The 21,652-nt window shown below is 43.4% G+C and overlaps 1 protein-coding gene across 1 annotated transcript; it reads right to left on the bottom strand.

Moving 5' to 3' along the window:
• Positions 1-369: 369 nt before the first annotated feature.
• LOC133910690 (uncharacterized) lies at positions 370-2,305 on the bottom strand. Its single transcript, XM_062352999.1, has 3 exons — positions 1,977-2,305; positions 1,744-1,873; positions 370-1,101 (listed from the first exon to the last, which is right to left on the bottom strand). The coding sequence occupies exons 1-3, from the start codon at positions 2,303-2,305 to the stop codon at positions 370-372; spliced, it is 1,191 nt and encodes a 396-aa protein (XP_062208983.1).
• Between the last annotated feature and the right edge of the window lie 19,347 nt (positions 2,306-21,652).

The raw sequence follows: 21,652 nt of genomic DNA on the forward strand, positions 1-21,652 counted from the left end.
TCAGGAAAGCAACTAGCTCTGCCAGTACTCAGAAATCCCGTCTTGTCCGTCAGAAGATAAGCCCGGCAGTATTCTCTTGACCTCTTACAGTGAAGCAAACCCATGCAATTGCTACGAATTGCTATTCGGCAATGAAGAACAGAATGGGATCAGTAGAGAGAAGGAAATGAATACCTGCATCAATGGTGATCGATTTCTAAATCAAGAGTCGAGTAGTACAGAAAAATTTCTCAAACAGTACATGCATGGATCATGGAAGGTCCGAATTATTCAAAGCAAATTACACGCAGGCATGCATGGGTTCTCTTCCGGGCAATACCTACGAACAAACAACAAAGCGACCGATCCAGATGCACTTGAACGGCTTCATCACATGAACCTGGCGAGGTCGAGGGTGATCTCGTCTTCCGACGGCGTCAGGAATTCCGTCGAGGCCATCTGCACGACGTCCACGTTGTTCGGACCGGCGCCGCTGCTTGGGCCTGCTGGGTCACTGCAGTAGCAGTGGCTCCCATTGGTCTGGACGGACGACGACGGCCACACGAAGCTGTCAACGAACGGGTAGGTGGTCAGGTTGGTGTAGGGAGCCTGAAGGTCTTGAGCAATCATCCACGGCTGTGCCGTCGTCATCGCCTGAGGCAGCTCGCCGTGGTAAGCATTGTGGTTCAGCAGCAATGGTGCGTTCACGTTCACCGTCCCCAAGTGCGATGAGTTGACGGGGTTGCCGTACGTGCCAAACCCGGTCAGCTGGGAGCTGGTCAGCGGCGAGGCAGCAGCGGCGGGTGGACCCACGAGCTCACCATACTCGAGGTTGTATGATGCAGGAGAGACCGCCGGTTGCAGCGGTACGGCGAGGTCGGTGGCAGCAGGGTACAAGCTGTGGATGTACTCTTCTAGGATGGACCATTCGTCGGGAGCTGCCTGTGCGTTCTTCTTCTTCAGTCGGCGCTTTGCGTTGATGCTCCGCCTGGTGGTGTTCCAGTGGTTCTTGACGGCGTTCTCCGACCGCCCTGGGAGGTACCTCGCGATCACCGACCACCGGTTTCCGTGCGACTTGTGCGCTTCGATCAGCGCCTTGTCGTCCTCCTCGGTCCAGATGCTCTTCTGTTGCAAGTTAGAATATCAAAATCTAGTTTTTTTGATATAAAGGACCTCTACTTATCAGTGGTTATACTCAGTCCGGTTATAAATACTTACTGTTTTAAAAAAAATCGGTGAAACTTGAAAAACTTTGATTAATAATAGCTTTCAAAAATTTTAGTTTGGAAACATTAAAATCATTTATGTAGATTTATATTGAAAAATGCTTTCACAATATCACAAATTTAATGAATTTTGTAAATATATTTTAATAGAAAATAGAGATTAAAGTTATGCATTGAAGACTATACCTTATCCAAAACGGATATGTATTTATGACTGGAGATGGTATTAGAACATCAAACTTCACATGCATAACAAAAGAAAAAAAAAGGTCCCTGCATAATAAATTAGTGGCTTTGATGAAGAATTGCCATGGTCAGAGTAAAGATATCCATGCAACATGTAGCACTCCATTAATTCTTACGGAGTTAATGCCCACTTTCGAATTGTTGGACCAAAATTTCAGCACGATTTGTACGTAGAAAAACGCAAGGAATTCCTCTCCAAATTCATGCAATGTAGAAAGAGCAAGCAAGGAGATCGTTCCCCTAAGCTAGCTAGCACGCATCAAGATCCAAGCGACGAAGAGACCGAATGCACCTTGAGGATGTCGGGGCGCAGGTGGTTGGTCCATCGCTCGCGGCACTGCTTGCCGATCCGGCCCGGAAGGAACCGCGCTATCACAGCCCACTTCCGGTCGCCGTGCTCCCTCACCATGTCCTTGAGAATGCTGCATGTGAGCATGAACCAAGCACAAGGATCAAATGCTGCAAACTCCAACGGCAAGAAGTTGCAAAGAACAAAAGTGAAATCTAAGAATCCGTGAGTCTTACTCGTCCTCTTCAGCGGTCCAGGGGCCCTTCTGCGGCGGCGGCGGCGGCCTCTCGCCGTTGCCGCCTCCCTCTGGGGCCAGCCCGGCCGCCATCGCAACCTGGTGGAACGCGGCGTGCGGAACGCTGGGGACGGCGCCGTATCCGGCGGACGTAAGGGCTCCCGCGGGCAGGACGAAACCTGCCGCCGTCGACATGCCGACCCCGGAAAGGAGCGAGCCCAAGCCGGGGTGGATCATGCCCGCGGCCGGGATCACTTGAGTGCCGCTACCGGAGCGCACGGAACCAGCTGCCACGTCCAGGCCGAAACGGACCGAGCTCTCTGCCTCCATTCACCCCGTGCTCGAGGTTCCAAGCAAGAGCAAGCGAGAATGGCAGAGGTGCAGGAATTTTGGGGGGAGAAGGGGAGGACGAAGCAGCAGGTTGCAAGTGAGACCTCGCCGATCTAGCAGAAGATATATAGAGCGTACGGGCCGGATCGGCCGTCCACCCCGACAGCAATCGTTCCCATCCAACGGCATATAACCATTTCAGCACGGGACTGTCCAACTCTCCCTTTTGGTTTCCGGTGTTCAAGGACGTGCCTTGGGGTGGCCCCCCATCTCTGTAGCTCACGTAAACCAGGCCTAAGCACGCAGCGTGCGAGAGGTAAAATGACACGGGGGCCCATCTGTAAGTGTAATGGTACAAATGTTTTGACCGGTTGGTTTATTACAGCGGATGGATGATATTGTTCATCTCAGCTGCCTGTACAATTTTGCATTTCAAAGTCCAACTGAAGGCACCGAGGTTTGGTCTGATGGTGAAGAGAAACCAGTTGATGCAACATATATTTGATCCATGTGGTGAGAGATTTGGTGCTTTCATGTCGGAACATGTTAGATTTGGTGAATTTATAGAAATGGTGTCTGTTGTATGTTTTTAGTAGAGTGGCGGGGAGCAATGAACCGATAATAAATCATTAGTTACTTGATAATACTGTTGCGTATCTAAGATTCATTAGCCTGCAAAGAATTTTGTCGTTTTGCATAGAGTGGTGCAGCTAGCCTGGCCTACTTAATTCGGAAAGCATGGTCTTCTTTTATCAGTTGGGGCGTGTGATTGCCATGCGCACTAAACGAATATCCTGGCGGAGCCGAGTTAGCACGGTGGGGGCGGCAGGTGCGGATTCGGTGGTGGGGACGCTGCCGGAGATGATCGTATACATATTTACTACATTATGTCTTATTAATTATTCGTGTTTACTTTATTACACCTATTCTTTTAGTTTTATTACTATGTATTTTCCCTCATTTATCTTCTAAGCCTTTTCAACCTTTATTAATTTAAGTCGCGATCATGTTAGTGATAGCGACGTAGTTGTATTAGGCAATTAGCTTTCGTTTGCTCCTTAGGATTCGATAACCCTAATACTCCCTTGAGGGAAAACTAGCTGCACACGATCATGTGCACTTGCAGGACATCATAACCGCGTGCATGACTGTGTCCCGCAAATGGATATCACCCTCGGTCACGCAACCGACATAAAAGTTGTGAGTCTATATGGTATATTCTATATGTATTTTCTACAAAAATGAGTAAGAGTAATCTATTTGCACTTTTTTCCCAAAGTTTTTAAGAGCAAGGCCCATTTTACCTCAGGACAATGATACTTTTGAGAAACTAAGTTAAAATATGTCTTTTTTTATATGTGATGAGTGGTTGATAAAGTTGTTCATGTGATTTGATGATTTTTGGGATTGTATGAGCATATCTATGTATTGTAATTATGATCATGACTAACCAAAGGTGTAGAGAAAATAGGGTTGGCATTTTTGTCACTGAGTCTAGAAAAATTTGCCTCATTGGATGATCCGGCGTCCATTGAAATAAACACCACGAATGGTCCGACGCTTAGGAAGATTTCACGTCGAAGGGTTTTGACTCAGTAGAGAATATCCATTGAAACAACGGATGGTCCAGCGATGGGCAACACATCACGCTAGACTAATTGTTATAAAGAGGTTGCAAAGCATGTCTGGTGTGATTCTATATGTCGAATTCTCTGACGATGGAGGGTGTGCATGGTAGAATTTTTTTTCCAAAGAGTATGCAAAGCTTGTCTGGTGAGGATGTACACGCTGGATGATCCGGCGATTGAAAGTATTGCACATCGGAGAGTTTTCCAGGAGTGTGTCAATGAAGGAAGTATTGCACATGCTGGATGGTCCGTTAATCAGAGAGCAATACATGCCAAATCATTCGGTGTTCACGATTTCTATGATGTGCTTTCAACTGAGGTTTGATTGGATGGTGAAGAGAAACCAGCTGACGCAACCTATATTTGACCCATGTGGTGAGAGATTTGGCGCTACCTTGTCGGAACATGCTAGATTTGTCGAATTTATGGAAACAATGTCCGTTGAATGTTTTTAGTAGAGTGGCAGGGAGCAACGAATGGACAATAAATTAGCAGTTACTTGATAAAGCCGTTGCGTATCCAAGATTCATTAGCCTGTGAAGAATTTTGTCGTTTTGCATAGAGTGGTGTAGCTAGCCTTGCCTACTTAATTCGGAAAGCATGGTCTTCTTTTATCAGTTGGGGCGTGTGATTGCCATGCGCACCAAACGGATATTTAATAAATGAATTGGAAAAAGAGTGTAGGAGGGCGACAACTCGGTGCGTTACATATTTGTGAGATAATAGTTTGGATATTTATTGTTAGATTTGGGGATTTTTGACCCTAAATTATTGGAGCAAACCACTCATGTTCCTTAGGGCAAGAGGCGGCGGGAGAGGCAACGATGCGGCCTGGCAGAGCCGAGTTAGCACAGTGGAATTTTTGTCACTGAGTCTAGAAAAATTTGCCTCACCGGATGATCCAGCGTCCATTGAAATGAACACGCCGATTGGTCCGACGCTCAGGAAGATTTCATGCCAGAGGGTTTTGACTTAGTAGAGAAAATCCATTGAAACACCGGATGGTCCAGCGATGGGTAGCACATCACGCTGGACTAATTTTTCCAAAGAGGTTGCAAAGCATGTCTGTTGGGATTCTATACACCAAATGCTTCGACGATGGAGGATGTGCACACCGGACTAATTTTTCTAGAGAGTATCCAAAGCTTGTCTGGTGAGGATGTACACACTGGATGGTCCGACGATTAGAAGTATTGCACATTAGAGAGTTTTCTAGGAGTATGTCAATGAAGTATTGCACATGCCAGATGGTCCGGTGATCAGAGAGCAATAATACTGGATCATCCAGTGTTCACGATTTTTCTGTGATGTGCTTTCAACTAAAGATTTTTTATTTTAACTAATCTATAATGGAGTTGAAGATATGTGTTTGCTTGTCTTATGATGTGTAAGTGATAGATGCAACTTGACAGTCGATGGTGGGATGATCAGGACTAAGCGGGGTACTTGGTGCCAAACAATCAAGGAGGCCAGACTGAGTAAAGGGTGATCCTAACTGTACACGTGGAGAGCAAGCAAAATGTGAGAAGGCGGATGAAGACGACGTGTTGGCCAAGTCAAGCGAAAGAGATACCCGTGCAAGTGACAAGATAGCCCGAGGGATCGTGAGTGAAATAGACTTGCCGGAGGTCAAGATCGCATCAACATTAGATCACTTGCTTAAGGTATAAGTAAGTGATAGTGAGTCATGCTTTGAGAAGCGTGCAAAGCGGTGTCACAGTTTGGCCTCAAAATTGTGGAAATATGCAGTACACATAGCATCATCATGAAGCTTACGTCGAGGTGAAGCTAAGTCATAAAGGCGCCACGAGCATTTGATGGACGGAGAAAAGATTGGACCAAAATACCCCGGTGGTATGTAGGAGTGTATTGGAAGAGAGCGGCATTTTGAAAATATTCTAGGAAACTTAGGGGTTTAGGAACCTAAGCTATAAATACAGGGGAAGGGCTAGTTGAGCTCTTTGAGCCATCCATTTGAGAGTTGTGTGCTAGGGTTTTAGGAGAGGGAGAGAGGAGTTCTTAGCCTATGTATTAGGTGAGAGCTTCTGTATGTAAAAACACTTTGTAATCCACTGAAAATATGGATTTCCTCTATAATAAATGAAGTTTATGTTTTCTCTTTTTTTTTGTGCTCATCCCCTTCTAATTTTCCTCTATTGGCAAACTTGCTTGGTTGCAAGTTTTTCAGTTTTCTTTGCGATTTTTGTTTTGGTTTGAGAGCTAAATTTTTTCACTATATTGAAGTGGTTGTTCTTGTTGCTAGAGGCATAAAATTCACATTTAGAATTGGTCTTAAATTCTCTTGCCTCTAAATCATCAACTTGAAGAGTTTCTTCACTCAATGACTAGATCTAAGTGCTTTCTATTTCAAGTTGCGAGTTTTATGTCTATGACTCTTGGAATGATGTTCTATGGAACCTAGGATTCAATTCCATTCATGAGAGCCATGTTTTCCTTGGATATTTTCATTGTGACTTGTTTATCTCCTTTATGTTGCTTCCGCTCTTGGTTTTGAGGTACATTGGGTGAGAAAATAGGAAAAGATTATCCGTTTTGGAAGAAATTAGTTGAGGTGCCTATTCGCCCCCCCTAGTTGCCGTTCTTGGTCCTACAACTTTCAACAAACACTCTAAACTTGCAAAAAAAGATAAAATAAACCCCTAAACTTGTCTACCTTTTCAATATATGTTACATTTCCTGACGATGTAATGCAACAATTGAAGTAACTTTCCCCAATATTTTTTAAATGGCACATGATTAGCGGAACTTTCATGTAAAATATGTTGTATGCTCAAGATTTATGATATGAAAATGTGGATAGCACCTTTTATAATTATACAAATTCTTGAATATTGGAAATAAACGTAGCTTCTCCTATAACAATGGTGTAGGTTGTTGTAGTATGGACATGTTTCTATATGTATGGACAATTGCCTATACTATCCTATTAGAATATGGAACATATCAAAGAGTTTTAGTCTACTCCATATTTATATTCTCGAACCAATCAGACGAATAAAGTTGAGAAAGACTATTCTTGTTTTTGCTTTAATTATAGTTGATAAGTGTGCCATAATTTTCAGTTCGCCAACATGTTATCGGCATGAGAGTGCTCGGGATAATAAGGTATGCTGTATTGTTCTAACCAGTTGAATGAGACTGTTTGAATGTTGAGCTGCTACACAACTCCTTGCAAATAGCTAAAGAGATACTCTAGATAGTCTTTTGACTGCTCTTGATCTATCACCATTTCAAATTCGTCCACCTCATGTTGAACCTTGTGTCAAACTTAATTGTATTTGTAGATTTGTGATAAAAACTCTGTTGGTTCTATTCATTCTATATATTCAAGGCTTCGTAGATCACTATGTGGTGATTGCTTTGATCCATTGACCCATCTCATGATATTTGTGACCACTAGATTTCCTTGGAAGAATGACAATGCAATATAAAGTAGATGGCTAATTCCTCTTTGAAAGAGTTTAGAGCTGGGAGAATCACATGGTGATTGACTCGTTGATGCACTAGGCATATATAGTACAAGAGGTGTACACAGTTGGTAACAAACTGAGTAAATCAAGGGATAATGTATTGGCCCATGCAATTTGATTACCTGAAACCTCATGTTTCCATTGTACTTGTCCCATGATTAGTAGTAAGTATACATGATTACAAGTTGATATCACATCCATACAATAGAACCCTTGTTATCATTACAATACCAAGTCATACATAGAGTACATAACACGAACACATAAGCTGACCGGCTCAAAAAAATGCCCAATACAGCGGAAAGAAAGCCATTTAGAAGATAGACGTCTAGTGGATATGCCCATACACCAAAAAGCAGTCAACGACCTAGATAAACTCAGAACGGCTCATCGGCATTCCCACCAAAACCTGACATGTAGAAACCATGTTCCAGTGGATATTTGATTTCTTCCTCTGAATGAACGTAGGCAAGGGTGAGTACAATTCTTACTCAACAAGACTTTAAGTGTATGACAAAGGTAGTATAAATGCCGGGTGAATTGAAGGAATAGGCAATTAAGCTTATTTGCAGAAATACACATTTGACAATTGAGATGTATAATGATAAATTCTGAACGGATTTTAAAGTGCAAGAATCTAAAGTTCATAAATGTTAATAGAAGGACACCATGCGTCATGGCATCCCAGAAGGTTTGGGTTTGGGATGAGGGCACAGACTGACATTAAGAAAAAATTGTTTGCAATGTGACACAGATGGAGATTAATGAAAAAATGTTTATGCTGTGTCTTTTAACCTAGCTACCAATTCAATGGTTGATTTAGTCAAATGGATCTCACGTGCTCTTTGTATTCTCCTCCTCCCCATTGCGGTGGCGCTCTACTCCTCCTCTTCATCCTTCACTACGGCGGCGCACCAGGCATACGCCTCCTCCACTATGGCGGCAGTTCGGTCCTCCTCCTCCTCCACTGCGGTGGTGATCCGGCCCTCCTCCTAATCCTCCTCTTCCTCCACTGCGACGGTGGTCTGGTCCTCCTCCTCCTCATCCACTGTGGCAATGCTCTAATCCTTCTTCGACACTGATCAAGTATTGCAATGATTCCACTATGTTGTATTCCTTGTTCCATGTCTGATCGCTAGGGTTTCCATGTCTGATCCCTAGGGCTTCCATGTTTGTTTTAGTTGTGCACCATTTGGGTACAATTAGAGGTTTTGCAATATTAGTAGCAACACAAATACTTATGATAATTTTGTTACACTTTTTGCATGTACAAGTACATATACCATTATAGAACCTTTAAGTAGATTAAAATGAACTATGTGAAGCGTGGCAAAATAGAAAAGAAAAACAAGTTACAACAAATAACCATGTTTTTAATATTCCACAATTGCAACTTTAGTACATCAGATTAATGAAGTATGAAAACCAGCCTACATAAAAAAGAAATTATTTACCTGTTAGAAGAACCTGTGGCTGTATTTATAAGCTCATGTGCATGGCACATTGTGATGGTCTTGATGTTCCTAAATGCACTTTCCCTAGCTCTAGTAGTAAGAAGGTAGATTTCTTTTGAAATATATCTGTAATTTATCGAGTTTTTATTCACAATATTTCATCTGTTGATTCTTGCTATGGTTTATAAATAATTTCTTATTTAATTAATAGTCAAATGCTTGTGATGTTTGCGATAGTTCTCTTTGTTATTTCCTATTTTGATAGCATTTCTTAATTGTATAGTGTATAATTAAAATTTTAGTGTGTATTGTTTTCTATACGCTTTCCAGGGATTTATTGGTTAGGATTTGGTTATTTGCATATTTGCTAAATCTTGAATTGTTTGTAGTCCACATTACATAATAATTTTAGCTAGAATTAATGTAAAAGTCTTTTGCTATTGCAATTCAATTAGATGGCATGAAGTTCTCAATCTTCATCGTCATCCTTAGATGAACATCGCTATTCAAATGAAGGAGCTCAGGGAGATACAACCACTTCAGGGGGTCGAGCTCATTGTGCTAAGACAAATACCAAGTGGCCAACAAACAAAATTTCCATAACCCAAATCAACTTGACGGGGCTACCTATGGCCTCCCTTATGGTGAAGAACCGTTTTTGATAGGTTTTGTGACCTCATTGGTAGGGAGAGGGTGCCATTGGTCCTTGAGAATTGGAAGGCCCTCGGTCAGTCAGAAGTGGAGGTGTTATTTGTGTGCCTTGAGAATTATTTCGAGATTCGTGATAATATCTGGCAGCTTGCGATGAAGGAAGCTTTGGCATTTATCAACAAGGCTTGGAAGATGTTCAAAAGCCTCCTTGTTAGTGATTACATTGCTCAAAATTGGGAGCCTTTTGAGGACTACATGTTCATAACACAGGAGGATTAGAATGCATTTGTGGACTTGAAGAGTACATAGGAGTTCAAAGAAGAAAGCCTGAAACACAAGGACATTCAAGCTTGCAACAAGCACAACCACAGGTTGGGCACATGCGGCTACAAAGAAAAAAAAACTTCAATGGCAGAAGGAGGACGAGAAAGCTAAGATGGAAGTTTTCCCGGTGCCATTTTCTGAGTTTTCTGAGGGGCATGCCAGGAATTGGTTGCGAGGCAAGGCAACCGTGTCATCTAGTGGCGACATCAACTTCAAGAGTGGTGAGACCGAGGTCTCTAAAAAAGTTAGAGAGAAATAGCTAAAAGCTAACGAAGGGTCATTCACCAGTGTTAGGGACATGGACATCCTCTCCACTGCCTGGGAAACCCAGAGCATCCTGGTCGGGTTTGAGGAGTTTCCAGTTATGAGGGTTGGAAATATACATGGCCTGAACGCCAGAACATTTATAGGAAGAGGAAGGGGACCGAGCCCATGGATATTGAGCAGCTTTCATAGAGGATACGGGCTGAAGTCACTGAGAATGTCTTGGCCCATGTGAGCAACTTGCTTCAAGCATAGAGACTTCAAAGTGTACCAGTCAGTGCGAGTCCTGTTGTCATGTGAAAGAGTAGTTGTGCATCCATTGAGGTGGAGCGGAGCATCCACAATCCCATTGATCACGTCGACGGGCCCGTGCAATGCGCCCTCGTATTTAGGCCGGACAATTTCGCCATTGAGATTGCAAGGGGTCAGGTGCAACCACTACAGAAGATGTTGCACTGTGTTGAGGTGCGACAGGGCTATGTAGTGGTTCAAGTGGATATGGTCCATCCTAACTTCATGTCACACAAGTTGGATATCCTCCCTAACGATGAGATCATGGCTCTAGGGGAAGCTCTCCTGTAGAGGATCTAATGGAGGAAGAGTGTCGTACAGTTGTGCCCTCCGGCACTCAACATAGTTTCCCTACTGCCATGTGCACCCACACAGTCCCATCCAGCACCTGCAACATTTTTAGCACCGGCACCTTTTCTCCACCTCGGGATCATCATGCCAAGGGCACTAAGAAGGAGGCCGAGGAAGAGAAACAAGTCATCCAAAAGCAACAGGTTGTCCAACAGGAATAGGTCACCTAGGAGCATCATGTGCTAGCCCCAAAACATAGTGGGAACAACAAGTTCAAGTATGTCCACCCGTTGCTTTCCCCTACAGATATCACAAGGGTAGGTATTGCATGTCTTTGTCTGCATAATTTCTATATGCAAGAATCCAAGGCTAAGAAGGTAGACATCCAAATAAAATATGCTCATATACATTTTCGCAATGGCGAAGGCTACTTCTTTGTGGGCTACAATGATTTGTTTGACTTCTTTAACCTTGATGCACTAGACATGTCACTCCTGAGGTAATTCACATTGTAAGAACTTTCAAACACACCTTTCAATCATTCATAGTACTATATATATGACAACTAACTCATTTCTTATGTATATATAGATACGTGATAAAAGAAAACTAGGTGAACAAACAACCTATCAGATATCTTGACCCTACTATTTGAATGAAGAATTTGTCATTAACTTCCTTACAAACGAATTGTCACATTTTAGCATGCATGTTGAAGTGCCTCGGGTCATCCCAGGTGCTTAAAATTTTATTATATTAGTCTCTAGATCAGTCGTTGGTAAATATGAGTCTTACAATAGGTGATATCACAGTCATACAATAAAGGAAGTGGTGAAATAAATCCACCAAGCTAATAGTACATAAAGGGCTCCGTAAAGGCTCACGAGCAATAGGGTCCACATCACCAGAGGGCACAACAAGATCAGCATGGGGACATGCCACTCCACAGGCAACTCGGGTGCGGATGCGACCAAGACTTATTCGTCAGCCTCACCGTCGGTGTTGGTGAAGTCCAGATCTTCCTCTGAAATTATAATCAAGGGTGAGTACAAACATAGTCAGCAACTCCCAGCCCTTACCCTTCATCAAGGGGTATAAATACATACATATAGTATTGACAAGGGTAAGGCTATAAGTTTATTTTTTGCTAAAATGTCAAATTACACACGTAAGGGTTTATTTTCATTAGGCGGGTTTTGGAAAAAAAACCATATCATTATTAATTCATGAAGGAGGGATTCGGCTGTGGTGAAAAGTCACCAGAGCCCAAATTTTAATGTTGCTGGACACTTCTTCCACAGTAACCCACGGTACACTGCTGATCCTATAACAAAAATGGGCACGCCTTGCCCACCCACACTCCAAGAAAATGCACGCAACCCATTCTAGTTGTTGTGACTAAACCATAGTTCATCCGTGACTGTGGACACAACTATTCAAATAGTTTTACCTTTGCAGAGTGGTACACTTTACTCACAAGGTGAGTTTGGCAACATACCACCGTCGTGGCAGTGCGACTCAACAAAGCCATTATCCACCTCAGTATCGTCCCACTAGTCACCTACGGGACCAACACTAGACCTCCAACCGCGTCAACAAGCCTGCAGTTGCTTGCACCTACTCCATGGTCTCCCATTGCACTCCTAAGCACAACTCTAGGTGCATCCAGAGCTTCCTGTGTGTGGGTGTGGTTGAGGTGAGCTCGTCTGAAGGACTGCTGCAACCTTGCTAGCTGGCTGGGGCTGGTCGTGACTCCATGGCTAGCCCCAGACATCACAGGTCGGGGTCCATTCACAGTGTTGGATTGGATGGATACTGCTTGCTTGACCTTACGCGGGCAGTTGGTGATGAACTGCTCGGTCTCACCACAGTTGTAACAAGCATTGCTTTGGTTGTTCACTTAGCTATTGCTATTCTGCTGAGTCTTGATATTGCTTTGGCTACGGTAGGAAGGGTTGGGTTGGTGTGAGGTAGAGGCTAGAGTCCTAAACTGCATGGTAGTCTGAGCCTATTGCCCGGAGAAGGCAAGACGCTTGAACCTCAGAAACCTGTCCTGTTGTTGAGCCTTGTGAGCAGCAAACTTGTGCTTCTTATCCTTGTACAACTCTGCCCTAGCTTCTTCAAAGAGAATGGTCATGTTCATTAAGGTGTTGAAATCTGGGTAGATGTGGGGAGTCAGCTGAGCCTTCAAGTTGCTCTCTAACCTTTTCTTGATCCTAGTTTGCTTCTTCTTATCAATTGAGGCTTCTTCTGGCGCATAACGGGAAAGCTCAGTAACTTACGAATGTATTCATTCACACTCATGTTTCCCTGCTTTTGCCTTCGAAGCCATCTGCCTTAAGTTCCATGGTTCCTTCCGAAATATGGTACCAGTGGAACACTTCCACGAACTCTTCCCAGGTGATTGTTTTGGTATCTTCTGTGGCTTCATAGTAATTATCCCACCAAGCTAAGGTTGTCCCAAAGAGCTGATGAGATGCTAGGAGAACTCTATCTCTTCCCATGCAGCTGATTGCATCAAGCTTCGTTTGAATGTTCCTTAACCAGTCATCGGCATCCATAGGGTTGGATGTCCCTTCAAAGACGGGTGGCTTGATCCTGATAAACTCAGCCATCTTGTGGGGAAGTTCTAGTGCCTGCTAGCGGGGTTGGTTGATTCCTTGTGCTAAGGCATCCAACAGATGGGTCTATTCTGCCATGACTGCCACTAAGTCATTTGTAGGAGGATCAGATAGTTCTTGTTCATTCCTCTGATTTCCCCCTTCACTTTCTCCTTGATTCACCTCTTCTTCTCTACGGTTTGCTGCTTGGCACTGGTGGTGCTGCTGGATCCTGACGGAGCACTTGGGCGCCATCTACTTTAAGAGGGGAGAGGAGAAGCATAAGACAAGGGGGAAACTTCCTCTTGAGGCTTCCCATGGGATAGAGGGGGATTCCCTCTAGCACTAGGCGTCCTTCTAGCCTTGGAATGTGAAGGGTCTTCCTATTTGCACGACTGGTGAGGTAGGCATCACTGATCAGTCTATTGTGGCAGTCTTCTGCTGCCAACAGCACTTCCTCAGCTACCACGGTGCGACTCTCAGCTTCAGCTGCTTGGGCCTTGGCTTCAGTGAGTTGGATGCGTAGGGTCCTTCTACATGTCTCTGCATCTTCTAGTCTAACGAAACATCTTCTTAACTCTATCGCCTACTTGTCATGTAGCTCATCCAGGGCGAGTAGGTAGCACGTCATGGCCACTACAGTCGGGTCACTTTCGCGCATACCCAGGCCCTCCAAAGTCTTCATCCATGCCAATCAAGTAGGACGGTTCTTCTCCATCAGAAGGAAAATTTTCATTATCGACTGTCTGATGGGCTTCTCATAAATCTTGCATAAGTGTCACAGGGCCTTACGGGCGACCGCCTAGTAGGTGTCTGCGAATCTGAACCTTGTAGTGGCCACACTCCAAGGATTGTTGTTGGGGTAGTCCTTACTTGCTCCAATGTGAATGGTGACCTCAAAGCGCTCAGTGTCGTACTCCTCATACTCTCGGCCAACATACTCTAGGTGTCCATAATACCCAGCCTGCAGGGCAGCATACAACACCTTTGGAACGCTACGGGTGTCAGGCAATACTTAGTTACCCATTCATCTTGTTCAGTAGAATAAAGAAGAGTAAGAAGTTTTGTAAAATAGTTTTAACAAAAAAGTTAATGCCCAGGTCTATGGTCTTGTCCTACAACCAGGTATGGTTCTGATATCACCTGAAGCGCCCTGAGTCATCCCCAATGCTTAAAGCTTTAGTATACAAATCCCTGAATCAGTCACTAGTAAATACAAGTCTTACAATAGGTGATAACACAAAGATCTACAACTTTAGTTTTGGTGGGTCACAACTCAGAGGTCTACAAAACCTCTCAATCATCCCTCGAACAGGGACTTTTTAACTGAAGCTGGAACCGCAGCAGCAAATTTCAACAGGGCATACCTTACAAAACACAGAAGCTATGACAGAGAACTCTACATGAATAAAAAGATAGTTCCAAGACCTACAACATTGTAGCTATAACAATTTTGAGGAAACATAGCTAAGGTCATCAAATCGACTGCCGAAGCAACACTTCTCAAACTGAATTTTCTGAACTGAAATAGAACATACTGTTGACTTCAGACAATCATATATCTTAAACCGTGTGAGTAAAAATTTTGAAATTTTATCAAAAACTAGGTCTAGACATTATCTACAACTTTTTAGTTGCTGTAGGGAAAAGCATCTAGGTTGTCGAAACATCATGAACATGCTCACTGCTCAAACTGCCCGATTTGATATCTACCGCCAAAACCCTTCTTTAATTACTCCCAACCACAAAGTACAGACCAAAATCATCCCCAAATTCATGAAGAATAGCAGGGGTCTTTCATACCTAGGGTTCTTGGGGAAAAACAGTGGGAATCGGGGGGGGGGGGGACGCCGTGGAATCATGAACTACGAACCCTGATTTGCCCTAGCTCTAATAGGTTCTCTGTTGTTATTAGTTATCCAGTAAGTATTACCATTGCAATAACCCACACATAAAAAAGCACCACATTTTACACACATAGTTCGCAAAACTAGTATGGTAAATCATGAAATAAAAAAAGTAATACACGGTCCTAAGCACACTAGCAACAAGGGATTTGTTTGAGCGTAATTGATATTGCTGATACGATAATTCTCGGGTAATCAAGGTTCCATTTCGGTTGATAGCAATGAGCTGAATAATCTACAATAAGACATAACTAGATCAACAGTTTAAATTATGCCGGTAAGCAATACAATATGCAATTATCTCGTGGAAAACGGCTGCTATGGGTTGTGGTGATAAAAACTGGGTTCAATATGATCAAAGAGGGATATGGATTGAGACTTTCCTACGCTGAAGTACTCGAGAGGGTCTTGCTCAAAGTCCTGCATTGCGGGTTCCTCCTCCTCTTCCTTAAACACTCCGGTCTCTAAAGCACGACACACATAACAAATAAAATGAATACACACAAGAACATACAAATGAACACCAAAATTTATGGAACTGATGAGAATATATAGGGCTTGAATTTAGATGAATTTTTGTAAAAGAATAGTCAAAATTAGAGCTAAAAAGGAGGAGAAACGGGCTTCTGAAAATTTAAATCTGGAAAAAGAAAAGGGGTTACTATGCTGGCACTGTTCGTTTGGAATGTTACTTTTTAGTTCCTTTGTATTGAGTAGGTGGGCTTGGTACTGTGCGAATAGGCTAATGGGATAGCACTGTGCTAGGCCGTATGGTATTGGGCCTTACAAGCCACTGGGCCGTGGAAGCCTAATGCCGACTCGAGGGGGAAACGATGCCTAGGCCGACTGAGCATCGAGCATCGCTACCACTCAGTCACCGGCTCGCGGTAGTGAGCTCACCAGAATGGCCTCCCGGCCATCGTTCATGACGGCGAATTGATGTTGAGAGATAGGGGAGCACAAGGATCTTATTTTGCATGGAGTCCAAATGAGGGAGGGGATGGGAAGGGCTAGTGGTGAGCCACCATGGTTGCGAGTCAGTGATCTCATTGGGAGGTGTGAGGGAGGTCAGGGAAGGGATGATGGGCACGAGAGAGGGTGGAGGAGGTGGCAAGGGATCTCTAGGTGGCTTGGCGATGATAGATTTGCACCTGGGGAAGAGATAGAGAGAGAAGTGAGGGGCGGCTACCTGTTCGAGGAAGCCAGTGAGGCTGGGGATGGCGGTGGCTAGAGCTGGCCTTTTATAGGTGCAGGCGTCCAGATCAGTGGTGGGGGACAGTGTGCTCAGGAGCGCTTGCGTGCGCATGTGGCTCGTCTTGCCAACAACTAGCGGGCAGCGTGGGTAGCCCCCGCGAGGGAGTTAGGGGTCGGGTGTGGCTTGTGCATTGGGGCTCGGCAGGCAATGGAGAGGAGAAGGGTGGACGGTTACTGTCATCATGATTCGCGTGAGGAAGGAGACAAGGGAGGAGGCTATGTCGCTCCTGTGCATGCGAGGATGAAGAAGGGGGGAGCTGGCCTGGGCTGGGAGAGAGGGAGAGGGGAGCGGCCGATGCGGAAGAGAGAGGGAAGGAGGCCAGTTGGAAAATGGGCCGTGGGGAGATCGGCCTAGAGAGAGAGAGAGAGAGAGAGAGAGAGAGAGAGGACAGGGTGGTTGGCCTAGATTTTTATTTTTGAAATTTAAGGATGTTACACATGTAGAGCTTTCAAGTGATACATCAGTCAGAAAGGAAGTGCAGAGATGAAAGGATAAACCAAAATGTACTATTTCTTCAAATTACCGGTATAGTAAAAAATTTAATACGTTCTTATTGTTACTTTGTCTCTAACCCACTATACACACATATATTTTTATGCTTTTCAGTGCAACCAGCAACCATCGGCAACACATATGGCTTCTACGTTGCCCGCTACATGCAAATCATCACAGATATGAGGGATCCAGATCCAAAGGTTGATAAATCATCACTGTCATTCCTATCTTGATTTACACAATGCTCATTACATACTTTTTTTCCCTACTGATAGAATGTAAACCGTGAAGAACTCAACTTTCAACTACAAAACTATGTGAAATCTGAGGACGGCTTACCCTTTTCTTAGTTAGTAAAGTAATAAATAAGAATGAAGAGTTCCATTGTCATGTAGGTGCTATGTGATTTCTGAATTTGAACTATGTGATGTATGATCTTAAACTTTATGTGATGTATGCTATTTGATGTAGATGTGTGGTCTTGTGCTGTTACGTTGTGTACATTTTATAATGAGTTCTGTTTTAGTGATATGTGATTGTGGTATGTCTGTGTGATATTGCCTATGTATATTTCATAATGTTATGTGTTTGTGGTATGTCCATATGGCAGCCAGTGAGCAAAATGGGTGCTCTGGCGGGTTAGGGGCACACAGATGGATTTTATAGAAATATGTCTGAAATACATAGACACAAACAACTCTTAAAGTAACACGTCTGTGGAATTTGATCTGGAAGATAGTCTATGTCATAGGACAGGGAGAATTTTTTAGAAAATCCGTATGAAACCATCTTAGAGTCACAGATGGTTTCTAAACAAACTCCATCTGAAACAATATGAGATTCACAGACGGTTTCAAAAAAACTCGGTCTGAAGCAATATGAGAGTCACAGATGATTATGAACAAAAACCATTTGTGCTACTACATATACATAGACGATTATTCAATAAAATCCGTATGTGAGACTTGCGAAACTGAGATGTGCGTAGCTATATTAAAGATGTCGTTGTTATTCAAACCCGTCTATATGTAACTATGTTATAGACGGAGTGTTACCCGTCTATGACAAGCTTGATAACACAGACACTTTAGCAGAGACAAAAATCAAACCCATCTGTGATATGGTTTAATAACCGTCTGTGATAACCCGTTCTGAGGTAGTGTATATATCTCAAGGGATAGGACTTTACGACATAGTTTTTGGCATAAAGTGGATTTTATGTAGGTGTTTACTTGTACTCTCTAATTGGAAACGCTTAAACAACTTATCAAGGGTATAAGTTATAATAGATGGTTTTGGTCCTGGGATGGGCTATCCCGCACTAGGTGTCTAACAATGAGACTAGTTTACTCGAAGTACGATCCAGCTCTTGGCATTTCAAGCCAGCTACTCCACCACACAGATATAGAGTCCACACACTCATCCATCAAGGATACTCGGTCCTCAAGTCTAACCAAGTGAGGTCATTTCTTTACATATTTATTACCGTAGACATAGCTATTCTGCAGAGGTAGTACACTGTATGGCTGTAGAGGAAATGGATACCTGCATGGCTGCATCATGCATGGGTGATCTATTTCTAAATCGAGTCGAGGACACTACGCTAGAACAACACATTAGTAAAGGGTGATAACCGTCATTAGTGACAGTTACGACACCCGTCACTCTTATTGTATCACTAATGATAAAACATTAGTGACGGGTTGGGACTTGTCACTAATGACAATCACTAGTGACGGGACATGTTATCTATGGCGAAGGATCCTAGCTAATTTCTAATAGGCAAAGATAGGACCTAATCCCATTTGAGGATATGTGGCCCGAGTAGGTTTCCATGCTCTTGTACAGTTCTGGAGAAAATTTTGGCAGCACCTCCCCGTTATTCTCCAAATACACGTCTCAACAACGAGTTGAGAGGGTGTGTATCCGGTGAACAACAAGGAGACACCACCAAAATTCTCTCTAGAACCAGACAAGAGCACAGAAACCTACTACTCGGGCCACGTATCCTCAAACTGTCCAAAGTACGTGAAAATTTTGGGAGCATCATCTTATAAATATGATGAGTTGCCAAGTCATATTTATAATCAAACACTCCCCAATGAGAGATGTAGGTTATGCACGTATACTAATTAAGGGGGATATATCAAGATCTGTGAGAAAGAGCAAAATTGTTGATTCCAACTCAAACCCTAGAATCCACCATGCATATATGAGAAAGAGGAGAAGGAGAGGGAGGAGGCAAACCTTCAAAGGCCAGGGATATACACCAACTTCAAATCACTGAGATTTGATTTGGCCTCAACAGAATCATCAAAAAAATCGCCCCTTTGTCGAGTAGTCACGATGGATAGACACTGTCTGGTTATAAGGACACCCGTGACTAATGAGTGAGCTAGTGACTGGTCTCATGCAATCTGTCACTAATGAGTGGCCCCGGTAGGGTGCCGCCAAGGCTATACTTAGTGACGGGTTATAAAGACACCTATCACTAATGACTTAATATTAGTGACGGGTTATAAGGACATATGTCACTAATTATTTAAAATTAATGATGGGTGATAAGGATACCCGTCAATAATTACACCTGAAGAGATCGACTTCTACAAACAAGAGAAGTACATGCATGCAAACAGAGAGTACTTCAACATCCCATTCAACAGAACAAAACTGAACTTCGATGGATGACATCCTAAAGCAATGTCAGGATTTGGCAGCCATCTTCACATTCAAGAACACAGATATACATCCAAAAACTTGAGTTTAACTCAAGTCATTCATACAATATAGTTATGCATACTACTTTTGCAAATATCCATACATCATTACACTTAAGCATTTACCGGAGCACATAGGACGTGTTTGGTTCGGCTGCTCCACTCATGCAGGACGCGCGCGTGCAGCCAGACGGAGAGAGACTGACGTTTGGATGCCTGCACCGGTGGGAAAAGCTGCACCCGCCGGTGCAAATGCATCCGCCCAGCTAGGCCGGCGGGAAACGCCGGATTCGGCCGTTTCTCCCGAGCCTGGCCGGCGGGATGCAGCAAATTAGCACTAATGACGAATAATTAGTGAATATTAGCTTATATTAATATTTTTTAAATTAGATTAAAGTTTAATATGATAAATTAATTATTATAGAGTGTATTTATGTTAAATAAACATCATATTAATACTTGTTTTTTATTTCAATCTAATGTAACATATACTCATGCGGGCAACCAAACACAATCTCTTCTCAACCAGACTGAACACATGCAGCCAACCAAACAGACCCTACTGCATCTCCTCAGCCTGTCTCAACTTAGCCTGCATGAGCCATACGAGCCAGACTGAGGACGTTCGGGCAACCAAACACACCCATAACTTCTGATATTTAACATAGTTGAAATCTACAATATTGTATCGTAGTACTTCATTGATATACATTAGCGCATGAATTAGTGCACTCTCTTTCGCTTGGCATGGATGACCCGATGCTTTACCATAGACAGTAAACAAGGTCTTATTAGTTGATTCATTTTCACTTAAATGAAACCTTATATCAGCATGGAAGTTGCCTTCAGCAGTGAAGTCCATTCCGGGGCTATAAAAGCTTAACCCAAGATGCTCTATTGCTTGATCTAAGATAGCATGAAAGCTAATTGCTGTAAAGGTGTCACAAAAAATATCATACAACCAAAGAAAATAAAATTATGAAAATAATACACGCTAATAGTCATGTATATCAAAACAACCGAATTACATATTACTTTACCATATCATATTCATCTAACTGAGCAAGCCTCTCACCGATTGAAGCCAAATCCTCTTCGCCATCCTCAAGCGCTTTTATTCAAAAATAGTTGTAGTCAGGCAAAAAGAACCCATGCTCCTCAAGTACTTTCAGGCACCCTTCAACGGTGATTTTTTCGGAATGCAACGAAATCGGTGATACCTTGCCACAAGCCCTAATAGTGATATCTCCACTACTTTCTCCCCTTGAATGTATGTCAAAAGAGATAGATAGCTTCACAAAATTCCTTCCATCTAGAGTGGATTACACCAAAGGTACAGTACCACATATCGCAGTGATTACCTCTTTAAGCTATAGGATCAGTTTCACACTTACATGATAGCATGATATGAATTGAGCCTAACATATTATAAACTCAATTAAATTATTGTGTCCTAATGAGTGTTACTATGAGCCTAACAATGAGGGAGAAAAAGAAAAGAGGTTACTATGATCGGTCTCAATTGTAGCTGGTGGGGGAACGCCGGTGGTGGAACGCTTGGAGGGTAGTGTACGCCTGGTGCGTGAGCCGATGGAGGAGTTGTCGGGATCCATCCAAATCCACCACGGCGACAGCAACGACCCCCGCCACTACCTTGATCCATCACCCTAACCCTAGCGGGTAGAGGGGGCGGCGGCGTACGTCAGACTATGGTGGAGGGGGGAGGATGGCGGCAGCGTCGGTGGCGAGGTGTAAACGGCAGCGGCAGCGGGAGGAGGAGGCGAGAATACGTGAGCGGAGATGAGAGTGATCGAGAGAGAGAAATGTGCAGATAAGAGTGGTCGTGCAGATATGAGTGGCAGAAATTAGTGATGGGTTATAAGGACACTCGTCACTAATGAGTCAGTCATTAGTGATGGTAATAACTATAACCCGTCACTAATTACTTTAATATTAGTGACGAGTCTCATAACGACTCA

Source organism: Phragmites australis, chromosome 3 (genome assembly GCF_958298935.1).
Source record: "Phragmites australis chromosome 3, lpPhrAust1.1, whole genome shotgun sequence".
NCBI lineage: Eukaryota > Viridiplantae > Streptophyta > Magnoliopsida > Poales > Poaceae > Phragmites > Phragmites australis.